The following is a 14,531-nucleotide window of genomic DNA, read 5'->3' as shown; positions in this document are numbered from 1 at the left end:
TTCAACATACTCGTTAATTTTAGAATCTATATAATGTATTTTATAGCAATATATAGTAAAAAAAAAAATAATAAATAGAAAAAGTCGGGCTTATTTTTTCCCGGCTTAATTCCCTATTCTTGGGTTATTGATCGAATTTTGAAATCCCGCTCCCTGTTGCGCCTAGTAAACGCTAGGGAAAATTTCATTACGTTTATTTTTTTGTCGGCAGTTAAACATCCAACATGGCAGCCCTAAGAGCAGTTAAGATCCTACCCCATGTGAAAGAAATTCGGATCCATTTGTGCCAGAAGTCAGATGCCAGCAAAGGAGTCAGGTACGTAAAGATGGTTTCTGAAATTTTTTGTACTCAATTTGATTTGCGTTGGTTTAACATGAGAGGTCGCTGTGATTTCCACTGCGATCGAGAATGTGAATAATCTCATACCATTATGTTAGATGCCCACAGACTGCCTTCATAGTGTTCTTTGTACCTCTTTTAGAGACTTCATTGAGAAACACTACATTGATTTGAAGAAAACCAACCCTGCAACACCAATTCTTATTCGAGAATGCAGTGGTGTTCTGCCTAAAGTCTATGCACGGCATGGTGAGACAACAATTCCTGTTTTTACTATTATAGTTGATTAATGCTTATTGTTTGGTTACAGAGAAAGGTGTGGAAGTGAGTGTCTCAGTCTCGAATTTGGCTGCTGAGAAAATTCACTCAGTTTTGGAAGGTCTTGTTCAAAAAAAGTAAAATACTTTTCATCTGTAGAAGTCTTGTGTAAATAGAAAAGATAGGCTGACAAATTTACACATTTCTTGCAATATTTCACAATTTATTTCTAACCACCATTCAACAAAACAGTTACATTGAATGAGCTGATAAAGTTAATGAAGAGCCTTAGCAAAAAAAAGTTATAATTTAGTTATCCTCATCATTTTGGAACTTTGCTGCCTTGGAAAGTTTGCAGTGGAGACTCATATGCCTTTTAACTTTTGAGTTGCTTGTAAATTTTGCTTCACAATTAAGACAACTGAAGGCTTTCTCACCTGTTGTCAATATTTAGGAAAAATAAAATAATAATAATAAGTGTAACTATTTTCCATTTGGCTCCAACTATCATTAAAATTAAAAGTAAGTTACCTGTGTGAGACATATTGTGAGTTTTAAGTCTGTGTGTTGTCCGGAAGCATCTACCACATGTCTCACACTGGAAAGGTTTAGCTCCTGTATGTTCTTGCTTATGTATCTTTAAATTCATTGGGTGAGTATATGCTGAGGTTTCACAAATCATTAATAACTCCAGTTGAACTGATCAAACATCAAATAAAAATTACCTTTATCGCAAAGGTCACATTTAAATGGTTTTTCCTTTGTATGAGTCAATTCGTGCATTTGCAAATTATTTTTTAATCTAAATGCTTTGCCACAGAACTCGCAAATGAATTGGTAGTCAGCGGAATGCAGTTTCTGATGATTTCTCAAATATGATAAGGTAAAGAATTGCTTGTTGCATTCTTCACAAACATATGGCTTGTTTCCTGTATGCCTATTGAGATGATCCATATACTTTAACAAAGATAAAAAGTTTGCTCCACACTCATTGCAGATGTGTCTATCACAGCCAGTGGGCCCAGAATTATGCAGATCTTCTGTCATTGTATGCATTTTCGTGACACTATGGCAAGATTCTTGAGTTTTCCCAACATTAGTTATTTCCTGGCTTGCTGTTTTACTTGGAACTTCACACACAACCCCAGATTCATCACTTTGTAGGAAACTCTCCATTTCTTTGCTGATTACTTTCGCTACTGTAATATACAGTGTTCTTTTGAAATAAGATTGTACTGTTAGAATGCCTGTAACAGGAAACAAAAAGCTGAAATGAAGAACATACAAATTTGAATCACACATGGATTTTTACTGTTATTACAGAATTACAGGTCATTAATACGTCGGATTTTAAATGGGTACCGAAAGCGAGAAGACGGACCAAACAGACAACTAGCAAAAAAAAAAAAACTGCATACCTTTAACCTTCTGTAACATGTGCAACCCTGCCATTTACATAAATTAAGGTAACTAAATAAATGGTAATAAGCGAACCACTTACTTGCACTTTTTATGAACGTTCAAAAATTTCGACAACAAATAATCTTTGACGTTTCACGTTATTTGTACTTTTTAGTTTTTAGTAAAGCAATCGTGCAGGGCTGCATCCTGCATTCTACAGGCAGAGGACACAGGACAGAAGACAAATTGATACATTTTTAAGCCAAAATTTTCTCAGGTCAAATCTGTTACTTACGCTTACACGTAATTCACAAGGCTTATTCAAACCAGTGGTTTATTTTAACATAATTCGAAATAAGACATCTATTTTCGAGAATGAACACAGATAAAAACTGGCAATTAAAAGAGACATCACGTCATCACGTGTTCAATGTCTCGTCTAGTGAAGGAATTTCCTCAACATCTTCTTGATCAATAGAAAACTGCACTAGCATCTGTCCCACACCTGATGGCTCCACAATGTAGGTATTTACAGGAAGAACTTCTAAGGATTCTGCTTCTATTATGGTAACCTGGATATTTTGTCAATAATTAGAATCAAATGAATTCCACCTCTGCTGGTATTTATACAATAACAGAGTTTGTTTTCAAAGAATTTGAACTGGTTGAATATAACAAAAAAACCACACATACCTCATGATCTGTGTCAAGAAAATGTGATTCATCCATATTATCAATGTAGGTAACGTTCTGTAATGTTTCTAGACTCTCTGTTGCTCTCTCCAAATCAGTTTGCACCTTATTATTGCAACGCTTGGTTTCATGCAACTTAAGCATTCCACTGGTTTTGAAACTTTTTCCACATGTTGAACAATCTAATGATTTGGATGATCTGTTTAAAAAGTAAAAAATTTTGGTTTATATGATAGTGTGAACTTTTCAAAGAGATCCAAAAATACCGATAATGAGTAGCTAAATGGCACGCCAGACGATGGGGTTCTCTAAACAATTTTCCACATAAATCACAGCAACAGGGCTATTAATGATTTAGTTAGATTATGTTTATCCTTTCTTTCAAAAATAATAATACAAGTGATCAACCTTTTCTCCTGTGTGCACTTGCAAATGGATCTTAAGGACATTTTTATGGGCGAATGTTTTTTCGCAATACGGGCAATTATGAGGACGTTCTCCAGTCTAAACACCATAAATTATGCCATTGTTGTTAACATAAGAAATATGTAATAGTTAAGTAATCAATCAAGATCCAATCTTACATGTCGCATCCGGTGCTGTTTCATGTGGCACGAATTGCGGAATTTCTTCCCGCAAAACTCGCACTCGAAAGGTGCTTTGCCACCTTTGAAATTAAATTATTTACGTTATTCTCCCGAAAATAATATTAAGAGGACCAAAAAAACGGAATTTACCATGCATGTCTAGATGATGTCTCATAACGGCCCTCGTCTGAAATGTTGCTTGGCAGACGTTGCAGACATAAGGGCGGGACCCAAAATGCTTGAAAACATGTTCAATGTAAGGGAAATAGGAGGTCATTTCATCGCCACACTGATCACAAGTGAATGGATTTTGCCCAGAAGGAGTTACAAGTTTGGCCAATTCTCGCATATTTTGCAGAAAAGTGGATGTGTCTGGCCCACAACCTATTCGGTCTGGTATGATGCACTTCTCCATCAACTTTACCTAAATAGTTTCATATTCTAGTTAGAGGGGTAATGTAATATACATTAACACCATATATTTGAAACTACTGAAATGGTAGAAACTTGCTACCCAACCTGAAGAAGTTCTGCTGAGGCTTCCAAGGCTGATCGCTCTGCCTCAGTATTGCCAACTGCCCCTTCCAGTGGTGGGGTGATTGAACTTATGCTAGATTTTGTTGAAAACTTTCGGTTTTCAATGACAAACTCAATAGCTTTAGTTGGCTGTGTTACTGTTTTGTTCAGAGAAGGAAAAATGTTTGAGGTCTCTACATTTCTGGATTTTTTTGTTGGATAACTGCTTTGCAATTCATATACTTTCCCATCTACCTCATACTGTAATTGCAATTTCTTGTGAAGTGTTGCTGTATCATTCTTTGATATTTCATAGGTAGCTGCAAGTTTTGCTGCATTTTGGTGTTTTTCCTCTTTATCACAAGCGGTAAAAGTAAGAGTCCATTGATTTTTACTTGGAATAAAAGAAAATATTCCACTTATCGGATGTGAATGTTCGGTTTCTCTCAGTTGCTGTTCATCCGCTTCCGAATCCAATTTGTAGTCACAAAACCCACACGATTCCCACGGTATTTCTATGCTTGGTTTAAGTTGTAACACCATTTGTTTACTTTCGTGTGCAGTCCTCAGAACACCAAGAATTTCTAATCCTTCACAATTACCCATTTTAACAGTTTCGACTGGTATCACTTTGCCCTAGAATGACTCTATCTCAGTTGTTTGTTTTGACACAGACAACGAAGTAAAGCCCGCGATACCTATATTGGGCTCGGTATACATGCTCGGTTTCGCCGGTGGTGGCGCGCAGAACGTTTCAGAAATATTTCTCCAATTTTTTTAGAATGTATTTTTTCCCGTTTCCCTAGGAACTAGGATCCCTAGTCCCTACTGAACAATGCTTCACTGCCTTCACACACCGGCTTTTTCACGTGTATTTCTTATTGTATAAACTTTTTGTATACAAATTATCTTTATCCCTTTTTCAGTTCGTCAGAATTATTTCAATTTTTTGCTCTATTGTAGAGTTCCATAATAAAACGTTTTATACCCCCTAAAAATGTTGTATGCCCCCATAGCGTTCCGCAAATTAGGCTGCATATTCAACTCTTTCCATTTCTCACTTTGGCCGAACTGTTCCGCGGGCAGAACTCGAAGTTTTAGGAGAGCCCCACCCCTGCTTAGGTGTGAACAAAATAAAAAGGAAAAGGTAATTGTCTTTTAACTTTAAGTTCATACCAACACTAAGAAGTGTCTGGAATCTGGGATACTATTGTTTATAGTGACAATGTATGAAGTTCCTCCTCCCAAACCTCCCAAACCAGGTATTTCTCTGGTTGTTATTTATATTGATAAAGAAAGTTTATTTCATTTCACCTGTTTTTCTCTTATCAACGTTTAAAATGTCGCTGATGCAGGGCAAGTCAAAGTTGTTAAGGCTCTGTACACGTACACGGCACAGCATGTAAGTGTGTTTTTTTAGGTATATACAAAATAGACACCTTCATAAGAAAAAATTCCAACAACCATTAAAATTACATGTACTTTTTCTAGCCTGATGAATTGTCATTTGAAGAGGGAGAACTGCTGTATGTAATGGATTCTTCCTCAGACCCCAACTGGTTCAAGGCTAAATGTGGAAACCAGTTTGGACTGGTGCCTTGCAACTATGGTAAAATATTAAGACCAAGGTACCAATTGCCAAACAAAACACTCTATTTTTTTTCTGTAATATTCTATGGCAGTTGAAGAAAATGCTGAACTTATAACAATGCCTCTTCATGATGCTTGCCGACGCGGAAATGTCTCATTTTTAGAAGAGGCAATTCAAAATGGAGTTTCTGTGAATGCAAGTTATCACAGTGTACACACAAATTAAATTTATACTAAGTTTTCTCATTCTTTTATTAAGCAACTGGATACAGCAGGCAATACAGCCTTGTTCTGGGCAGCCCATGGAGGGCACATCCCCTGTATGAATCTGTTGCTTCAATCTCCAAAAATTGATTTAGATGTACAAGTAATCAACAAACTATTTTTGTCTGTGGTACAACACAACACATTTAAAAAAAACTTAAATAAATTTTTTCTAAGAATAAATTAGGGGATACAGCCTTACATGCAGCTGCTTGGAAAGGTAGAGTTGAAGCTGTGTCTTTGTTGCTGTCCAGTGGTGCAAAAACAAATATTCAAAATTGTGAAGGCAAGAATGCATTAGCCCTCTCCAGAGATCCTGAGATTACAAACATCATAGCAAAGCATGAAGATCACTTTTTATCCAGCAATGTCAGTGATTATTTTGGAAGTGTTGATGAGCAGGATTCAGATTGATTTCTGAAGTTTTGATCCTTCAGTTCTTTTTTTTTTGTGTTAGAAATTACCAAGTCAAGAAAGCTGGAGTAATATTTTTGTTTTATGGTCCATGTATCTTTAATTTTATTTCATTTTAATGCTTGACCAATGATCCTAAATTTAAACAAAGCTCTATTTGGTTATTGTTAACACACGAATGAGAATTTGTTTCAAGTTCCTATAATTGTTACGATTTGCCATACACTTTTTCAAATGATCTCTATTAAATTTTATAATAGAACAATATTAGTAGTCATAGAGGGGATGGTTCGTTCACAACGTCGATTTTGCCACCATTTTGGCCGTAAGACTTCGTCGTCAAATGGGGGTGGCACCTAGTGGATTTGTATTGAACTACATGCCAATCCTAAGCTAGCTTGTACCAAGATATTTAAAAAGGAGTGAAAACATGAGATATTCTTTAATTTGTTATTAAAACAACGGTTTTGATTGAGACATTTTCAATCCCAAGCTAAGTTCCAGCTACCCAAACCCTCTTTTTGGCGTTTTCCATTAACTACTGTCCTCTGTTGTATCAGTTAAAAACTGAAAATGAAAATGCTTAAAAAACCCTCGAAAACTGACGACCAAGCCTTATGGCCAAAGTCGACGCAACGAACGAACCATCCCCTCTATGCCTGATATTAGTATTTTAACAAAGCAATTTGGTTTTGGGGTCGGGTCTTTTCGTGGTACGGGTTGTCTAATTTTTTCCCCCGTTCCCATGGGGGTTCAATCCGCATGTGCGCCCCGATTAAAACCATCGATTGTTTGGAAAGTCTAATCGATCTTCTTGCTGGCCCATCAAGAATCATGGCATTTGATAGGCCATTTTTTTATGTGGTCACATTTAGTTCGCCCTCCTTTAGGATGGTTGTTGGGTTGGCGGGGTTACCCCGCCAGTATACCCCACTGAAAAAGTAGTCCCTCCGGTTGTCCCCGATCGTGTACTTTTCGGGGCATGGGGGCCGATTAGGGTGAAACGGGGCCGAGCCCTGAACCGCATGGATAGTAATTTATGTATAGATTTTAAATATAATATAAAGATACTTAAAATTTAAAAAAGAAACAAATATTTAAAACATTTTTAAACTATGATTTACTAATGTTTATTTGCTCCAGAATCCAGAGTTAATGAGTCATATTCATATTGTTCTGGTTGTTGGAAAATTGTCTCATGTAAACGACAACAGTGCTACAGCCTAAGAAAAAAATTAGGCGCGAAAAGCTAAGACCAATCCGGCCATTCGCGAGTGTTACATATTCATTAGGTATTGTACTGTTCTTTTGTTCATTTATCGGGAATTTGACATATTTTACATTTCAGTAATCTTCTGATTGTGTAATTTCAAAACCCTTTAGTGATTTTAGTGATCATTTAACGGTTTTACTAAAAGTACTTTCTAGCCTTTGTCATGGCTGATGCAAATGATCCTGATCACCAAGAAAAGGATATTGGTGATATAATTTTCCATCATTACATTGCCATATTTATGTTTTTACCTTCCTTCTGGTTTCTAGGCCGTGCACGAAGAACTAAGCAAGATCGAGAGGGGAGGTTCGCAGCTCTTCAAAAACTAAAAGATTTGAAAGGAACTAAAAACAAAGTTACAATAACTGAAGTGGATAACGTGTATGAAGAGGTGGATGAAAGAGAGTACTCCAAAAGAGTTCAGAGACGGCAGGAAGATGACTGGATTATTGATGATGGTAAAATAGGATTCATTGATGAAAGCCATCACTTTGACAGTGGTAACATTTTATTACATCAGATGGAAGTGGATACATTGAAGATGGCCGTGAAGTGTTTGATGATGATTTGGGTGATGACAATGCTGTGCAAGCCAAAAGTGTAGGAAGGGGTCACAAGAAAAAAGATTTATTGAAATGTGTTCCTGGAAGGAAAAATAACATAAAAAATATGCTTATTGGTATGCCATCCAAAAACAAAGAGGTTTGTTTACCACTCTATGTTGAAGACTTCTTTTGTATGCACTGCTAAAAAAAAATTCTTTGCCCTTCCTTTCCCCTCTCAGAAAGATGCAAAATCAAAAGATGACGATATTCTGGGGGATATTATGCAAGAACTTAATTCAACTCCTTCGAGTGCACCGCCAAGACAAACTGTTTCTACACTTAAACGGAAAGCCTTAACCCCTGGGTAACGAAAAATATAATTATCAAATAAGATATAATAAATAATAGAAAATTTTAACGATTTTTTTTGTGTGTTTTTTTTTAAAATAAAATTGGTAGTTCAACGATAAATCGTACTCCAACTTCAATACCAAGGGCAGGAAACACTCTAGGGGCATCGAGACTCTTAAAAGCCGAGGTATCGATTTACTTTTACTTTATTTTGGTTTCTTCATAACATGTCTAGCAAAATTGCAGCCAAAACGTCTACCATTTGCTGGAGGGGCATCTAATATAGATGACATAATTGATGACTGCACGTTAATTGAGGAATCAAATTCCCAATGCCAAGATTATTCCTGTAAGATGGATAACGTATGTATTTCACCAAATGCTAATTGTATGGAACAGTGTTTAATATCTTTTCACAATGCAGCAAATGGAGATCGATGAGTTTGATTCACAGCCAGAAATCAAAAACTATGATTCACAGTCAACCGACGCGACTATAGCTAAATTTAATATTCCGTGTGAGGAAAATGTTGAACAACAAGAACTGAAACGCATTTCGTCCATTAGGTTCATTAACTTCACACATATGTGATCCTTTTCATCTCATATTCATGAATTTTTATGAATAGCGAATTTGATCTGACATCTGGATGGGAAACTATAAAAAACAACGTGGACGTCAATCAGAGTGTTGCTTTTTTGGATTTGGGCAGTAACGAGCTTCCTCTGATTGAAGGCGACGATGGAGAACAGGTTTGTTATTTTCTTAGTTTGCTTTGCAATTCGCTCGTTAACCAAACATCTATTTTGGCCAGTATTTACGAATGTACTGGTTTGATGCATATGAAGATCCTTATGTTCAATCCGGCACCGTATACCTTTTTGGAAAAACTTATATCGAGTCGGCAAAAACGTACGTCAGTTGCTGTGTGTCAGTGAAGAACATCGAGAAACATATTTATGTACTGCCACGCGAAACGGTATCTCTTTCGTTTACCCAATAAGTCTTAGATGCTACAATCTAAAACGGCATGGAAACTAAATGTGCATATCAACTTATACGTTAAGGTTATCGACCCGCGGACTGGTCAAGACACTGGAGTTCCGGTAAATTTTATGGATGTATACGAAGAATTCAATACGCGGGTAGCAGATCGCTATAAAATTGCGCAATTCAAATCACGACGAGTCCTGAAGAAGTATGGCTTCGAACCGGCATCAATTCCTCGTGAAAGCGAGTATCTTGAGGTTAAATATTCAGCGGAACACAATTTGCCTACCAATTTGAAAGGAGCAACATTCAGCCACATATTCGGTGCTAACACTTCTGCGTTGGAAAACTTTTTACTGGATAAACGAATTAAAGGACCCTGTTGGCTTAACGTCAAGAACCCTCAAAAGGCAAATCCACCTGTTAGCTGGTGCAAAGTGGAGGTATTTGAGTCACTTGTCTAATGCAGGGAAAAGACGCTAAAAACAGTTATATCTTAGGCTGCTGTTCCTCATATTGATCAAATCGAGCTGGATGTCAAGAGAGATGCACCACCTCCTTTGGCTGTATTGTCGCTCAGTTTGCGCACCGTCGTCAATAGTCGTAGTCAGCAAGTGGAAATAGTTGCCATCAGCTGTCTTGTGCAGAACGAATTTCACATTGATCGTGCTGCTCCTCAACCTGCGTTTCAGCAACATTTTTGCAGTAATTCTTATTTGCTGCAATTATTGAAACGGAACTTAAAGTAAATATTTTCAACAGTTCTGAGCCGCCCAACCGAAGAACCTTGGCCATTAGATCATCGCGACAGCTTGACTGGAGCGACAGTAACAAAAATTGAACGAACAGAGAGCGAAAGAGCTTTGCTAAATTGTTTTTTAGCTAAAATCAACAAAATCGACCCAGATGTTATTGTTGGTCACGACGTAGCTTCATATGACTTAGATATTCTTCTTCATCGTCTCGCCCAGAACAAGGCAGACAAATGGTCTCGTCTTGGTCGATTACGTCGTACAAACATACCTCAGTCCAAGGTAACTGTAGCCAACACGTGTTGTGATCACCTTTAGTTAAGCAGGTTTGTTTCTAAAGGGAGTGAGCCGGAGTCATCTTGCCATGAGTGGGCGTCTTGTCTGTGATGTGAAGATTTCAGCCAAGGAACTGATCCGTGCAAGGAGCTACGATTTGGAGTCGCTATGTCAACAGGTTTGCCTTCAAGGGATTGTACGTTTCATGTATTTTTTTATCGGTTGGTTTCATTAGGTTCTAAATTTAACTGGCATTCGACCGGATCTAAGCTCCGATGCTGTAAAGAAGATGTACTCTTCTTCAGCCAGTCTAATTGGAATGGTAGCCATTACGATGCAAGACGCTGCTAACACACTAAGACTAATGTACGAGTTAAATGTCTTACCTTTAGCTCTACAGATTACTTCGATTGCAGGTAACACAAAGAACACATTCAAGCTAAAGAAAGACAATAATTCGAAATTTATCTAGGAAATTTGTTGTCTCGAACTCTATTGGGAGGTCGTTCGGAACGCAATGAGTATCTTTTGCTTCATGCATTCCATGAAAAAGGTTATATTGTGCCGGATCGACAAGCTTTTAAGAAATCGACGAAAGCAGAAGATTCCGAACCTGAAGATGGTGCCATTGAAAAAACAAGTCGTAGCAAAAAAGGCCGTCGGAAACCCGCCTATGCAGGCGGTTTAGTTTTGGATCCCAAGAGGGGTTTCTACGACAAGTATGTTCTGCTAATGGACTTCAATTCCCTGTATCCCAGCATCATCCAGGAATTCAATATATGCTTTACCACCGTTGACCGGCAAATAACTAAAGCAAGCCAGGGTGAAGAAGAAGTTCTTCCTGATTTACCCGATTCAGCGTTACCCCCCGGCATTCTGCCAACTGAAATTCGAAAGCTGGTGGATAGTCGTCGAGAGGTGAAAAAGCTCATCAACGATAAATTGTCGAAGGATCTATTGCTACAATACGACATTAGACAGAAGGCTTTAAAATTAACAGCCAACAGCATGTACGGTTGTCTGGGGTTTTCTAATTCGCGCTTCTACGCAAAGCCTTTGGCTGCACTTATCACATGTAAATCCTACTACAGCAATTAAGATTATTTTATTTTATTAACCTCAGCATGTGATCTTTTTCTCTATTTTTGTAGCCAAAGGAAGAGAAATTCTTTTGCAGACTAGAGATCTCGTCCGCAAAATGAATTTGGACGTCATTTACGGAGACACTGATTCTTTGATGATAGATTCCAATTCAGTTGATTACGACCAAGTCATGAAAATTGGTATTAAGGTAAGGAAGTAACCAATATTGCTCTTTAAACCATTTTTTAATCAACGGTTTAATTAGATAAAGCAAGAAGTCAATAAATTGTACAAACACCTTGAACTCGATATTGACGGAGTGTTCCAGCGCCTACTTTTACTGAAGAAAAAAAAATATGCCGCGGTTACAGTTACGCAAGTAGTGCGTGATAACAAAAAAGAAATGATCACTCAACAAGAGATCAAAGGCCTCGATATTGTTCGACGAGACTGGTCGCAACTTGCTATTCAGGCTGGAAAGTAAATATTTAATATTATTCGTATTTTGATTTAGATTCAATTTACTTCTTTGATTTGATTTCGTTTGATAAAGGTATGCTCTTGAACAAATCTTGGGTGATTTATCGGCAGATGAACGTATTGCCCGAATTCAACAAAAACTGGAAGACATTCGTGACGGCTTCCGAAATGGAACTATAGATCTCTCTTTGTTACAGATTACAAAACAGCTAACGAAAAACCCCGAAAACTATCCAGATGCAAAAAATCTTTCTCATGTTCAAGTTGCCATTAGGACTAACTCTCGAGGTGGTAAGAAACTTGTCCAAGGCGATACAGTTTCATTCATTATTTGTCAGGTAAGTGTCTAACATGAAAAAAAATATTATAACACTAGTTATTTTGCTTTTATAGGACGGAAGTAATATGGTGGCAACCCAGAGAGCCTATTCCATGGAAGAAATGAAGATGCCAGCAAATGCGCATCTGAAACCCGACATTCAATATTATTTAGCTCAACAAGTGCATCCAGTTGTTGCGCGCTTATGCGACCTTTTGGAAGGAATTGATGCTGTCAGAATAGCTGAATTTCTCGGTGAACTTTGGTCTTTTCATTTTCTTTATAAACTGAAATAAACGATGCTGTACGTTTAGGAATCGATCCATCTGGTTATCGGTCCGCTCAAAACAACAGTAACGAACATGACACTGGGAGCCCTCCCGTGACTGATGAAGAACGATTCCAATCGTGTGAAAAGTAATCTGTTTAGTTTCAACGTTAACAAGAGCTCTTCTAACTTGTTTTTATTATCAGGTTTTATTTCCAATGTTCTGAAAAGACGTGTGGCTTTGAAATGTCAATGGATAATGTTTTTCGAAAAACGGTAAACCCTTTATAATCGCTTTATTATTATGTGTTTGCATTGCTTAACAAATCTTTTTTCTTAGGACGACGGTTACGTCGAGTTTGCGTTATCCCGCTGTGGGAATTCGAATTGCAAAAAAATACCTTTTACTGCAGAAAAGCAATTAGTGAATCGTTTGACCCTAGCGATTAGGAAACATATTCAACTGTATTATGCGGTATTTGTCCATAGAAGTTTTGTGAATGCGTTTTGTATTTACAGCTTTTGATTTAATTAACAACTCAACAGGGATGGATGATATGCGAAGATCAAAGCTGCGCTACAAGAACAAGACGCATAGCTTTAAAGTCCGTAAGGGCACATCCCGTTTGTATAGGATGCGGAACTAGTAATATGGTAGTTGAGGTACCTTTTTTTTTTTTTTTGTTTTTTTTTGTTTTTTTTTGTACTTTGGTATCTTTCGAGCTTCAAAATTTTAAAATTTTATGCTCTAGTACAACGACTTTGATCTGTACACCCAGCTGTGCTACTACCAACACATGTTTGATGCCTCCAAAGCCATTAATCAACTAAAGCCCAACGAAAGAGGTAGATAGATTTGCGTATTGTATTGTATTTTCCTGTCTTACAAACTGTTTTGGTATACCAGATCAAGTAAAATTGGCGCACAACAATTCCATGGATAAAACGTACAAGGCCCTCTTGAATAACATTAACCAAACCCTTCTAGAGAGCGCGTATTCGCAGGTTAATTTAGCCGGGCTTTTTTACAGCTTCAATCGCCCGAAAAGCGAAGCATCTTCTACATATTAACCTTTCATGAAATCTAACTTATACCCAATATTTCAGTTGGATTAAAAGTATCAATGTTTTGATGTAAGGGCAACTTTTTTTTTACAGAAACTCTTCTTACTATTTGCTACGATTCGTTTTTAAGATGATTTGATGTACTGTATTTTCCACTCAACTTACAAATATGAATATTTTAATGAATAAGATTATTGCTCTTAGAGAAGAGTCTGTCCACCACCTGAATATTCAATTCTTTGTTGAGGATCAATAAAAGCCAACCAATCAGATGAATGGGTGGGAAGGAGACCCATAGATTGGCATTTGTAAAGAGCAAGGCCTAATGCAACCAACTGCCCTAAGATGTAGACTAAGATTTGGCCAATTGCTTGGGTACCCTCAAGCATCTTGAAAGCTGCAAATATAAAGCCTTTTGTATTCATCTCATGTTTAAGGATAATAAAAATAAACCTACTTTGGTTCATGCTGAATAATGCTCGTATGGGACGCACAAACATCATACCAACCATCATAATGGGAAATATTGAAATGGAGCTTCCCACCATATACATCATAAAAAGATTCATTGGTACCTGTTTGAAAAAGATGTCTAGATATGTAAATTTACTTCTTTTTGCATATGTGACTGCTTTAAAAATATGACAATGAACATATATATTACAATAATGAAATTTTACGAAGAAATAAGTCTTAAAAAGAAGTAGGTAACCTGTTTAAGGGGTTGCAAAGCAACATCCCAAGATCTTTTTATAAGTAGGCTGGAATCGTTTTCCTTCGCCGACTCAGCCACCGTGGTTGCTATTGAAGGTAGATATCCAGGAGGGGATGCGAGATCACATGTGGATTTATTACTACGAAAATAATACATAAATTTTACTGCCTTTTCTTGTAAAAATCTGTTATTACCGATTTGATAGATCAATGGACCATTTAAATTTCTTGGAAATGTTTCGATTTGACATCGCCATTGTATGTTAACAAGCTTGTAGCTTGGGCAGTTTTCGATTTTCTGACATCTAATTCGGTTTTACGTTTGACCGTCTGCTGTAAAAAGAACAATAA

At 37.2% G+C, this 14,531-nt stretch overlaps 6 protein-coding genes across 10 annotated transcripts; 3 read left to right on the top strand and 3 right to left on the bottom strand.

The window, feature by feature from the left end:
* The first annotated feature begins 155 nt into the window (after positions 1-155).
* LOC116918025 (NADH dehydrogenase [ubiquinone] 1 alpha subcomplex subunit 2) lies at positions 156-796 on the top strand. The gene is made up of 3 exons (XM_032923675.2): positions 156-316; positions 483-589; positions 651-796. The coding sequence occupies exons 1-3, from the start codon at positions 225-227 to the stop codon at positions 737-739; spliced, it is 288 nt and encodes a 95-aa protein (XP_032779566.1). The 5' UTR covers positions 156-224; the 3' UTR covers positions 740-796.
* A 4-nt stretch (positions 797-800) lies between these two features.
* Positions 801-2,046, bottom strand: LOC116918022 (gastrula zinc finger protein XlCGF71.1). Of its 3 annotated transcripts, none has more exons than XM_032923668.2 (4): positions 1,920-2,046; positions 1,324-1,845; positions 1,130-1,261; positions 801-1,035 (listed from the first exon to the last, which is right to left on the bottom strand). In XM_032923668.2, the coding sequence occupies exons 2-4, from the start codon at positions 1,772-1,774 to the stop codon at positions 908-910; spliced, it is 711 nt and encodes a 236-aa protein (XP_032779559.2). In that variant the 5' UTR covers positions 1,775-1,845; positions 1,920-2,046; the 3' UTR covers positions 801-907. The 3 variants fall into 3 exon arrangements, with proteins under 3 accessions (XP_032779559.2, XP_032779560.2, XP_032779557.2); XM_032923669.2 differs by having other exon boundaries at positions 1,911-2,020; XM_032923666.2 differs by having other exon boundaries at positions 1,324-2,000.
* Positions 2,047-2,316: 270 nt separating this feature from the next.
* On the bottom strand, positions 2,317-4,530 carry LOC116918020 (zinc finger protein 551). The gene is made up of 7 exons (XM_032923663.2): positions 3,799-4,530; positions 3,430-3,703; positions 3,277-3,359; positions 3,101-3,196; positions 2,959-3,035; positions 2,693-2,891; positions 2,317-2,571 (listed from the first exon to the last, which is right to left on the bottom strand). The coding sequence occupies exons 1-7, from the start codon at positions 4,399-4,401 to the stop codon at positions 2,419-2,421; spliced, it is 1,485 nt and encodes a 494-aa protein (XP_032779554.2). The 5' UTR covers positions 4,402-4,530; the 3' UTR covers positions 2,317-2,418.
* Positions 4,531-4,655: 125 nt separating this feature from the next.
* LOC116918023 (osteoclast-stimulating factor 1) lies at positions 4,656-6,301 on the top strand. 2 transcript variants are annotated; one of them, XM_032923670.2, is made up of 7 exons: positions 4,656-4,942; positions 5,016-5,057; positions 5,151-5,197; positions 5,287-5,404; positions 5,478-5,581; positions 5,645-5,752; positions 5,827-6,301. In XM_032923670.2, exons 2-7 carry the CDS (start codon positions 5,021-5,023, stop codon positions 6,061-6,063), a joined length of 651 nt encoding a protein of 216 aa, XP_032779561.1. In that variant the 5' UTR covers positions 4,656-4,942; positions 5,016-5,020; the 3' UTR covers positions 6,064-6,301. The 2 variants fall into 2 exon arrangements, with proteins under 2 accessions (XP_032779561.1, XP_032779562.1); XM_032923671.2 differs by having other exon boundaries at positions 4,665-5,057; positions 5,151-5,215.
* Positions 6,302-7,137: 836 nt separating this feature from the next.
* LOC116918019 (DNA polymerase alpha catalytic subunit) lies at positions 7,138-13,694 on the top strand. 2 transcript variants are annotated; one of them, XM_032923661.2, is made up of 26 exons: positions 7,138-7,355; positions 7,447-7,542; positions 7,606-7,794; positions 7,857-8,038; positions 8,121-8,245; positions 8,341-8,419; positions 8,479-8,595; positions 8,657-8,799; positions 8,862-8,985; positions 9,048-9,212; positions 9,301-9,666; positions 9,724-9,928; positions 9,986-10,257; positions 10,316-10,429; positions 10,487-10,667; positions 10,724-11,326; positions 11,403-11,542; positions 11,600-11,814; positions 11,888-12,152; positions 12,208-12,388; positions 12,448-12,550; positions 12,608-12,677; positions 12,742-12,876; positions 12,948-13,064; positions 13,154-13,247; positions 13,309-13,694. In XM_032923661.2, the coding sequence occupies exons 2-26, from the start codon at positions 7,500-7,502 to the stop codon at positions 13,470-13,472; spliced, it is 4,392 nt and encodes a 1,463-aa protein (XP_032779552.2). In that variant the 5' UTR covers positions 7,138-7,355; positions 7,447-7,499; the 3' UTR covers positions 13,473-13,694. The 2 variants fall into 2 exon arrangements, with proteins under 2 accessions (XP_032779552.2, XP_032779553.2); XM_032923662.2 differs by having other exon boundaries at positions 7,412-7,542.
* LOC116918024 (ER membrane protein complex subunit 4) lies at positions 13,589-14,531 on the bottom strand. The gene is made up of 4 exons (XM_045169061.1): positions 14,376-14,531; positions 14,179-14,320; positions 13,924-14,041; positions 13,589-13,863 (listed from the first exon to the last, which is right to left on the bottom strand). Exons 1-4 carry the CDS (start codon positions 14,435-14,437, stop codon positions 13,667-13,669), a joined length of 519 nt encoding a protein of 172 aa, XP_045024996.1. The 5' UTR covers positions 14,438-14,531; the 3' UTR covers positions 13,589-13,666.

The sequence above is a fragment of the Daphnia magna genome, linkage group LG2, assembly GCF_020631705.1.
Source record: "Daphnia magna isolate NIES linkage group LG2, ASM2063170v1.1, whole genome shotgun sequence".
Taxonomy (NCBI): Eukaryota; Metazoa; Arthropoda; class Branchiopoda; order Diplostraca; family Daphniidae; genus Daphnia; species Daphnia magna.
The sequence above is the reverse complement of the archived record's forward strand: the minus strand, read 5'-3'. Positions and strand labels throughout refer to the sequence as shown.